Source organism: Colobus angolensis, unplaced genomic scaffold (genome assembly GCF_000951035.1).
Source record: "Colobus angolensis palliatus isolate OR3802 unplaced genomic scaffold, Cang.pa_1.0 Scaffold198, whole genome shotgun sequence".
NCBI classification, from domain to species: Eukaryota; Metazoa; Chordata; class Mammalia; order Primates; family Cercopithecidae; genus Colobus; species Colobus angolensis.
Window position 1 is genome coordinate 2513237 of NW_012115132.1, and position 10670 is coordinate 2523906.

Below are 10670 nucleotides of genomic sequence, written 5' to 3' on the forward strand. Positions count from 1 at the left end.
TTATTCATTCATTCAACAGGTATGCGCAGTGAGGTCTTACTGTGTGTCAGGGACTTGGGCATATACAGAGGACTAAAATGCTGGCCTCAAGATACTCATAATGGGGTTATAGAGTATCAGTTGTAAATACTGTGAGAACTTTGATGATAGAGGCAAGTCCTGATACTCTTGCCCCTGCAAATACATCATCTCCCACCTCTCTTCCCAGTCTGGACTCTAGCCTCATAGATCGTCCTTAATACTCCCTGACACTGTTTTTGTTTTGTTTTGTTTTGTTTTACAGTAGATGTTACATCTCCCTGGAAGATTCTTTCTCTTTTGAAATGTCACCTCTTTAGAAAGAATTTTCTTGCCTCAAGGTAAATTAGCCACCCAGAAGTTTTCTATGTTATCACCCTGTTTTGATGATCTTCACAGATTTATTTATGCATTATTTGGAATTTACCTTCTTTGTTTGCTGCTTTTTTGCCTGCCTTTCCCAACAGCATTATGTAAATTTTTGGAAGAAGAGAGAACGTGTTTATTTTTGTTGTTTATTTTACTCATGGCTGTGTTCCCAGGATCCAAAACAATGCTAGGCACACAGAAGCAATCAGTAAGTAGTTTTTGAATGAACGAAGTGAATGACTTAACAAATGCTTTGGCTGCTGGAAGGAGCAGCTATGTCTATATGAGTAAATAGAACTGCAAGGAGAACTATGCCAGAAGGGACATAAGTCAGCCTTAATTTTTGTTTTTCTGGTGATAAAGGTAGTATATCCTCAGTTTAAAAAAAAAGTTGGTAAAGAAGTGACAAAAAAGAACAAAAATGAGACTAGTCTGATGTAATCACTAATCAGATTTTGTTACACGTTCTGTCCTAGGTCTCTTTTGATTCATGTTCATAGATACTTTTGAACAAAACCAAATCACTCTTTTCCTAGTTTCATGCCATTCTGGGGTATATTTTCATATATCTTTTCTTATATTCTCAGCTTGAAGATTGCTTTGTTTTTCATCCTAATGGATCAAAGATAGATCATCTTTGCCAGGATCCATGTGTTAGCAAGTAGAAAGTAAAAGGACTTTGGTTTGAATTCTAGATCCACCAGTTTCTTTTAACATGTTTTTTTTTTTTGGTTTCCTTATCCATAACATGGGTACATGAAGAATGCCTACTTCATAGAGCTATTGTACCAGTTAAACAACATAATGCAAGTACAGCTCTTAGCACAATGTTGTTGAGCAATACATGTTTATTGTCCTTGAAAATTTCATGTGAATAAACTCCTAAAAGGCAAAGTTTCTTTCTAATCCATCTTAAAGGACAAACAGAAACTAGCTAAAGAGCGGGGCAGGAAGGAGGGGGCAGACCCCGGAAGTGAAGTTGGTAATAGTAAAACTCTTATAAAAAGATCTTTCCTTACAAATTATAGAACTTGAGAGCCACACTGCATCAGCAAGAAGCTTCCAAACACAAAACTTCTATTACCTGTGACTCTGCCCACTGGGCAGCCAACTTTGTCATGCAACTCCCCATGATCAATGGAAATATGCTTTTCTGGGTACTTGGTAAGATAATACTGATCAAGAAAGTGCTGGCCATTTAAGCTGTGCAGTTGGGAGGATGGGATGTCCTTTGATTAGATAAAGAAGTCACAGAGCTGAATTTTGTTTGGTCAGATAACAAGTTTAAATTTCAATATATAGAGGTGTCTAGTGGGTTGTCCAGAAAAAAGAGATCAGGGCTTGAGATGATGGTCTGAGTAAGGAGTGTGGAGGCTAGTTGAGGCTGTGATGGTGAGAAACGTCTAACTCAGTAATATTGAGTTGTCTTTTGTTTCCCTTCTGATAAGAAGTGGTAAGCTCATCCAGAAATACTCATTTTGCTTTCAATAGATGCTATTGATTGATTTCTCATTTAATTCATACATTTAAATTTTATTTTCAGTAAACAACAATGTTCAACTTTTATGCACCAAAGTAATAGAGTCACACAGCAATAAAATTGTGTTTATTTAGTGATATCTGACAAGTAGAGAAACTAAACGTAATATTTTACAAAATGTACAACTTATATTTTTATAAATACTTTAAAAGAGAGAAGTGGAACACGTGTGGTGGCATTAAAAGAATGTCTAGATTTAATTTTGCAGCCTACCTTGTAGCCTGACAAACCAGATACACGTATGTATACACATATATCTTGATCATGAGTTTTCATAATTATGGCCCAAGGATAAGTCTTGGGCATGTCTACAATAATTCCAAACTCCCATAAAATATGTGGTCTCTCACCACCAGTCATGTTGATTTTGCTCTTTTTTCCTCAAAATTCCACAAAATGCACATTTGAAACAGCCATCAGAGGATGTAAGCAAGTGTTTTGGGCCTGTTTACTCATCAGTGAGATGAGAGAATCCTTGCTAATACGATCTGTTTCTGCTAAATTAAGAAACTTGGGGGCCTCAGCTGCTTCCAATATGTAAATATCTGAGGGCTGTGAGGGACCAGTCATCTTTGTATTGGGAGTTTTCTGTTTAGCTTCTTTCTATTGGAAAGGAGTCAATGTGTCTTAAACGGAGAAAGTTTATGACACAAGTCCACTTAGCCAACATATCATTACTGTAGATAAAACATGTTTCCTAGTGTAAAACTAAGCAGAAAATTAATAGTCATCTCTGAACGTCATGTTGAAGAGCTGTATGTTTCTTTGGATCTGGAGCTTAGAAGTTCAGAGCTGGTTTACTCAAAAAGGGAGCCAATAGAGAATCTTCCCATCAAACCTCAATATATGGTTGAAACACTTGTACAACGACATGTTCAGTATGATTCTAGACTTCACTGAGTCATTATAGTGACGTTTTCTTGGAATTGCACTAGTGCACAACAAAATATGATGAATGCAATGTGATACAGTCTACAAAGTAAATTATATACCTGTTTTCTTAAATTTATACAAATTTGCATCTGTAATAAAACCACAGGAAAGTAAGTCATTCCTAAGCCATATCCTGAGCTTACCTTGATTCCAAGTTTACAGTTAATTACGTTTTTTGTTAAATAAAAAGATAGCTATAAAAGTCCTCATATGATCACATTAGGAAAATACATAGGATTCAAGGATGAAATCGTGATTCTTCATTACTTTTCTTATATTCCTTCGATGGTGGGTGGTGCAGCAGCTACAGGTGCTCTGTAGGTGTGCTTCTTGAGTGACAGGTTACATTTTCCCTCTGGTAGTCTTCAGCTCCAGCTCCTGGAGGAAGGCCTCATTATTCTTAGGACAGTTGGTGTGACAGGTACAGGTCCCAATGACCATTACTGGTTTCTTGACTATTTGCCCTGGGGAGCACTGAAACTCTGCCTGGATGGTTTTGGTATTGTGGGGAGTGCAGCACCGGCCATCACTGCAGACCCCACAGAACCTGGGCTTGTAGGTGTGCAGGCTGGTGCAGTTTTTGAATTGCAGGTGGATGGCTTTGAGTGATTTCTTGGTGCGGAGACACTTTTTTCCTTTCTAAGAAAGAAAAAAGAGGTGATGTTTTGAATGGCTACTATTCCTCTGAGGGACAATTTTAGAGTATGGAATTACCTGCTAGTTGCCCACCCAATATCTATTGGTCTTTCTTCTTTGCTATCAGAACATCAATTTTGCTTGAGCAATATAGTCAGCTAAAAGTATTTGCTTCCACAGCCTATCTGGGACTTGGGGTAACTTTGTGGCAAAGTTCTGGCCAAGGATACATAAGCCAAGGGAATCTGGGAAATCCTTTGTCCTTTGAGTAGGTACAATTCTTTATTGTTCCTATATGCATTTTCCTTTCTTCCTGGAATGTGAACACCTTGCCTAATTGTACATAATGGTCTTTTGACATTGAGGAGATGAGCATAAAGGTGAAAGCATATGTATAATAACAAAACCTATCTTTTAAGACACTGTAACATGCTTTGGCGTCATTTTTAGCCAAATGCATTTTTACACGTGATACTGTTTTGCTCTCTGTGTTCCCACCCAAATCTCATCTCATATTGTAATTGCCATGTGTGAGAGGAGGGGCCTGCTGGGAGGTAATTAGATCATGGGGGCAGATCTTTCCCTTCCTGTTCTCGTGGTAGTGAGTTCTCACAAGATCTGATGGTTTAAAAGTGTGGCGCTTCCCCTCCCCTCTCTCTCTCTCTCTCTCTCTCTCTCTCTCTCTCTCTCCCTCCCTCCCTCCCTCCCTGTCTCTCTCTCTCTCTCTCTCTCTCTCTCTCTCTTGCTGCCATGTAAGATGTGCTTTGCTTCCCCTTCACCTACTACCATGATTGTAAGTTTCCTGAGGTTTCCCCAGCCATGTGTAACTGTAAGTCAATCTTTTCTTTATAAACTACCCAGTCTCAGGTAGTTCTTTACAGCAGTGTAAAAATGGACTAATACAATGTCTTATAAACAGAGTGGGTATAAATCTGGCATTATTTTATGTTTCCAACACTCTTCAGACATTAACTCAACCTTTTTAACAGTATTCATTCATACAAGGAATAATCATTCATAGAAAGAACAATTGCCCATTTTACAGATGAAGAAACTGAGTCTCAAAGACCTAAAGGGATCAGAAAACATCTAATATTTGAATTTGTCTGATACAGAGCCCATTCTTTCTATTACATGATGACCTCAGGACATTTCAAGACATGGAATTTGCATGAAGGCAAATAAAGTGGAAAATGTATTCAAGATTATATTAGTAATGATAAATGAAGAGGCCTAATATTGATAATTCAGCAAAGAATTGACTATGTTTTATTTCTTACTTATATTTCTTCATCTACTAATTTCCTACAGTTATCCACTGTTCGCCTTCATAGGCATGACCCACAGCTTGTGGGGTGATTAGATGTGGAATTATCTTAAATCAGTGACTCTCAAACTTCAGTGCACATCAGAATCATCTAGAGGATTTCTTAAAACAAGCTGTTGGACCTTACACCAGGAGTTTTGGATTCAGTACATCTGATGTGGGACCCACACCATAAATTTGCATTTTAACAACTTCTTAGATGATGCTGCTGGTGTGGGGAACACACTTTAAGAACCACTGTCTTAGATTTAAGAATCTCTTGGAGACAAGGAAGTAATGTTTGGTATTCTAGTACAACTTTTATAAAATAGGTATACTATAAATAAACATCTTTAAAATAACATATCCAAGTATTAAAGAAGATGCAAATTATAAGAAAAAATACAAATTTTGCAAAAAGACACAATAGAAAAAGTCACATCTTGCAGGTATTAAATAGAAACATCTTATTTAATAAAGAAGTTGCTGTGACATTGAAAATATTTAAGGACTTCTTGTTTCTTACTTTTTTGTATTTAATATTTAGCATGTATTCCTGTCAGTACCCACAAAATGGTACAGGATAACAACATTCCTGTGTGTGTGTACATGTTTGTATGTGAGACTACTCATGTGAGGGAACCTATATGACTATGTTAGATGTATGTTTGAATTCCCCTGAGTGTGGGGAAGTGCATCTCCTAGGATATAATTTTAGGGATAAGGTGTTTCTAGGTGTTCTTTCTAAACTGGTGGAAGAAACATAAAGTTAGGATGGACCTCAAAAAATTAGATAGATAAGCAGCCATATAACTAATGCAACCACTATGGACTCTTATTTTACTAGGAAATAGAAATCATAAGTAATGGTGGCTACTGTTAACAGAGTACTTAATCTATACCCAGCATTTTGCGGATTCATTCTATTTAATCACCATGACAACTTAAGGTAGGTACTTTCAGCAGCCCCATTATGTGGGAGAAGGAAGTGAGGCTGAGAAGTTAAGAAAATTGCCCAAGATTACACAGCTAGCTCATGTGGAAAGACAGAATTTGAAGCCAAGCTGTCTGGCTCCACAGTTATCCTCTTACGCACTAGATGATATTGCTTCAGTGTCAAGATATGTAAATCTTGAATTGCTAAGAACTGTTTTATTTTAGTCTTAGGTTTGTATAAGGATCCATATAATGGTTCAAATTGGGTATTGTATTTATCTGATATAGGGCTCTGGTAACAAGGCCTGTGATGTCATCAGCAACCAATCAGAGTTTCTGATCTGCACATCTAACATTCAGTGTTAACATACTGAGTTGATATAATTCCAGCAAAAAAAATAAAAAGATACGTGCTGTTTTATTTGGCACGTATTGCCTTATGCTGGCAAATGTATTATTTCCACTAGGTTTTTAAAAATACCAACAATAATTCCCAGACAGTCACTCGCTTATTTATCAACAGTTGTTTATCATGCACACAGTATGTGCCAGGTAGAGACCTGAGGACTGAGAGGTAAGACCCACATGGCCTCTACCCATACATATTGAACCTGACGAGTGAAGAGAACTGAGGTCAGAACTGACCACTCTAGAATCAGTGGTGCTTGACAACTGGGTAGCCAGTTTTCTCCAGGAATGGTATGGGATTTGCTAGACCGTTCTCCATTGGGAAAAGTATTATAGTTGTCTGGCCCCTCTCCCTCTTTACCTGAGGGTGTACTGTGAGTTGCCTGGAGTATTTCAATATGTTAAAGAGAAAAAAGAAGATAGGCTGGCTTCAGGAACCCCACTGCCTTTTCTCTGGGGTTGACTCCCAGTTATAGCTGCTCTCTCTGTCACAGAGTGACACAGTGACTTTCTGAAGCCCAGGCTACAAGGAGACAAGGCCATTACCTTCAGGATGGGAAGTTTCCTCCAGGCTCCTACCTTATCTGTTGGCTGCTCTGGCTCTTGTTCACAGGGCCGCACCATGCAGAGCCGAGTCTGTTTCAGCATCTCACACTGACGGTTCCTATTGGTGACCCGGGTGGAGAACCCCATACCACAGCTCTTAGAGCATGCCGTCCACTCTGTGGTCTGTTCAATGCAGTTGACACTTGAGTCAGAGACTTCTACTCCTAGGGTGGCTTCTGGTCTGTAAGCTATGGGATGTATAAATAAAGACAGCCATATTGGGTAAAATGTGAGGATTGGAAAGTGGTCCTTTTCAGCCATTATTAGAAAGTGGGTCTCATTCAACTCTGTACCTATTAAACACCCATGCTCCCAGGACACAGAACTGAATTTATTTATTTATTTATTTCTGGCATGACTGATAATGTCTGCCCTCAGCAATAGTATACAATTCTGAATACTGCTAATGTAAGTAATCTGGCTAATGAATGGCTTCTAAAATAATCCTCTACTGTCTCTTGAGATTTTTTTAAAAACTACTTCATTGATAAGAGAAAACAAAAAGAAGAATCAAAAAAAGGTCCTGAAGTGCCATCTGAGCCTTACTACAGCATGTAGAAAGATGATACTTTTCAGTGACACCTGTCCAGGGATGAGTAGCCTTCTTTAAGGAGGTTAATCATGAGACAGCCTAGGTAGTGTACAGGATCAAGAAAAGAAAGAGGATTTAAAATTTTGTCTTTGTAGTGCTAACAAGGGTCAAGTGGGATGGATTAAAATACAAGTAGTAGTAGTCATCCACTAAGACAAAAATAAGACAAAAGAGTGAATTTGGGAGGTCCTCTTTAGGAGCAATTGCAGCAAACTTCTATAACTTAGTTTAAGTTTATAAATATGTTTGATCTAATGTCTACAAATGTGTTTGATCTCATGTGTTTGATCTCAGTGGGCAACCTGAAATCCACAACTGAATGGCCAGAAACAGGCCAGTTTCTCTTTTCAAATCCAAGAGATTGCAAATTCTTCATGTTTGTATTTACCCTCTAGTATGACCAGCCCTAGGTATACTGAGTTGCTCACCTGCAAGGGTGAGGCCTCCCAGTGAATCCTCCTCATCTGGGCCACAGATCCACTTTTCACAGCACTCCCCAGGCACCTCAACTTTTCTTGGAGCTGGGCAGTTAGGCTCGGGCAGTAGCACGTCCAGCTGACAGCGAGGCACACAACCAATCTGCCCATCTCTGCAGGTGCACTGGAATTTGCAGCTTGGCTGAAATTTCTCTCCACTGCGGTAGATGACCCCATCGAACACACAGTTATCTCCCTCTACCGCTAGAATATTGGGGAAGCAAAGAGGAAAGCGAAGAGGAGGAGCAAAAACAAGAACACAATACAGTGAAGAAGCTATGTAAGATTTGGAGGACATGTTCCAAAACCCAAGTCCTTTTCCAGTTCCGGTGATCCGGTTTCTCATGTATGTACCGTAGAGTGATGTCCTCGTGGAGGCCTCTCAGAGCAAGAGAAAACCTTCAAGATCATCTAGTCTTGCCACTCATTTTATGGATGAGGAAAGAGGTGTGCAACTGTGAAGTAATGTCCCCAAGGCCCCCTGGCCATTGTTCCCAATGTTCAGTCATTTTGCAAGAACCTCCTTAGAGTTTCCTACTCCAGCAGCTTAGACTTGAAAAGAGAAAAAGTGTACTCTATGTTTTCCAACAGGTTAGCTGATCAAATTGGGAAGAGCATTAAGATTCCTTGACACTCAAGCATAATAAATCATCAGTAGCTTAGAGAGAAAAGTAAAAGCCCTGCTGTCCAGAAAGGAAGGGACAATCTCCAACTACAATGTTGTACTGTGTGAAAAATTGATCCCCGATTGATTATGTTTCAGAAGCCTGGATTGGCTAGTTGCCTGCATTTTATTTTACTTGCAGTCAGAGAAGGGTTTACATAGTTGTCCCAGGAGACTAGCAGTTGCTTTGGTTCAAATGGGACAATTACAGGTGTGAAAACAACCTGCTGGATTTTCCCCAACTGCAGTTTGGGAGACTGTGAGTGTGTGAGTAAACCCGAGCTTCCATCAGCCCCAAGTGGCCCCCTAGAAATGTCCGAAGGAAATGACTTCACTGGCCCTTAACTCTGCCTGGCTCCCCCTCTGCTTAGATTCTTGTCTAGGAAGCCAAGTGAGGAATGCCTTTCACCCCCAGGGCAGGTTTCCTTTCTGGTTCTGGCGTTCCCCAAAGCCCCAAGTACTCCCCACACCATGCCTGACACACAGTAAGTGCTCTATACATGTCACTTATTGCATTATTATTATTTGCTTATTGCCCTCTGGGAAGGGGAGGATAAAAGAGAAGGGAGGAAGCAGCTTCAGTTAGCTGCAGAAGAGGTCAAACAGCGGAGGGGGCAGGTTTACCCATGCAGATGCCAGTCTGGTTGCTGGGGTCCGCGCTGCGGTCACAGTAGAGGCCACTGCTCTCGTCGCATGGCTCCAGATCTGAGCAGCTCTCGCCACGCTGGCGGGCACACACCAGACAGCAGGAGCAGCCGTCCAGCACCGCGCGCACCCCGGGGGCACAGGTCGGCGGCGTCGCGGGGCACTGGCCCGGGCACTGGGGAGGGCAGCGCTGAGTCGCAGCGACCTGAAGGCAGGCGAGACAAGAAGGAGAAACCACTCAACTGGGGTAGAAGACACAGAGAGCCCGGTGACCAAATGGGAGGCCACCCAGGAAGGCAAAGTAACTTGGGGCATCTTAAGGGTCTGCCACTTACCTGTCCCAGGAGATGGAGAAGCAGGAAGGTCAGGCAAAGGCACTGCTTTCGGAGACAAAAGCTCGTGCTCTGCACACTCTGCATGCTCAGGCTTTCTCCTCTCGCTTTTACCAAACGAGACTTTCTTCGCTGTAGATTGGCACTGCTCGCCTTCCCCCTGGTCCCGCGCTTGCAGATCACACCCAGCACCACCAGCACAGGTTTTATAGCGTGCTCCTGGGACGCGCGCAAGCCGGTTGGCTGCAGTGCAGGGAGGAGGGGGGAGATCGGCTGGGTGGGGAAGTGGAACGAACCCGGGGGTTGCCATGGCAATTGGCCGTGGGTGCTGCTCTCCTTAGGGCGCGGCGCCGGGGCCTGCGTGTGCCTGTGTGTGGCGACTGGCTTTTCCCAGAGCGTAGGGAGGGGCTGGGTGGAGTTCCGAGGCCAGGACCCAGGGCTCGCTCGAGCGCGTGGGAAGGAAACGCCCGTTTCCTCCTGGAAGTTGCTTCGCCTTCTCCCAGGACGAAGACACCACCACTCCCCACCATCCTCCTCCACCCTGACCATTCCAACCAGGGCTGCAAGCGTGGGGTCCGCTTATGGGATGCCTGCAGTTTGGGGCCATCTGCGGGGGATTGGCAGAAGGCCCAGGGGTTTAGTCATGAGGGAAGCACATGCAAGTTTGTCACCGTTTAGGGCACTCATTGAATGTGTTGAGACGGAGGGGAGAGAAGCAAGGAAGGAAAGGAGAGAAAGAGGAGAAAGACAAAAGTGTGTGTGTGTGTGTGTGTGTGTGTGTGTGTATTGCGGAGAGGGGTGTGGCAGGGGGAAGGGAACCTAGAAAAAAATTGCTATGTCAGGAGTCGGGGATGCTATTGGCCAAATGGCAAAATTCTTTTGACTCTAGTCCTTCTAGCTTCCCTGAGTCTTAAGCCCCAAGACCCACAGGTTTGTTAGAAATAAAAGTAAAACACACACACACACACACACACAAAGGAAAACATAATAAAATAAAACAAATCTTGGCAGAAGAAAGCCTTGAAGCACCTGTTGTAGCCGATCAAATGTGAGATGGCACACCTGAAAGTCCAGAAACCTTTGAGAGTTTCCTAAGTGGGTTCAGTTCAGTTCAGCCACCATCACCAGCATCAAAACCTCCTCCAGCCAGGGAAGAAGTGAGGAAGGAACTAACTTGACTTGGCTGACCCTTCAGCAAATCCAATCCCT

At 42.1% G+C, this 10670-nt stretch overlaps 1 protein-coding gene across 1 annotated transcript; it reads right to left on the reverse strand.

Annotated features, from left to right (window-relative positions):
- Positions 1-1971: 1971 nt before the first annotated feature.
- Positions 1972-9778, reverse strand: NOV (nephroblastoma overexpressed). Its single transcript, XM_011941072.1, has 5 exons — positions 9465-9778; positions 9109-9334; positions 7773-8024; positions 6726-6940; positions 1972-3499 (listed from the first exon to the last, which is right to left on the reverse strand). Exons 1-5 carry the CDS (start codon positions 9546-9548, stop codon positions 3203-3205), a joined length of 1074 nt encoding a protein of 357 aa, XP_011796462.1. The 5' UTR covers positions 9549-9778; the 3' UTR covers positions 1972-3202.
- Between the last annotated feature and the right edge of the window lie 892 nt (positions 9779-10670).

Coding starts and splice junctions, on each gene's coding strand:
- NOV (XM_011941072.1), bottom strand. CDS start 9,548: ATGCAGAGTGTGCAGAGCACGAGCTTTTGTCTCCGAAAGCAGTGCCTT. Junction 8,025..9,108: donor CCAGACTGGCATCTGCATGG/GTAAACCTGCCC, acceptor CCAATATTCTAG/CGGTAGAGGGAGATAACTGT. Junction 6,941..7,772: donor GGGAGGCCTCACCCTTGCAG/GTGAGCAACTCA, acceptor TACATCCCATAG/CTTACAGACCAGAAGCCACC.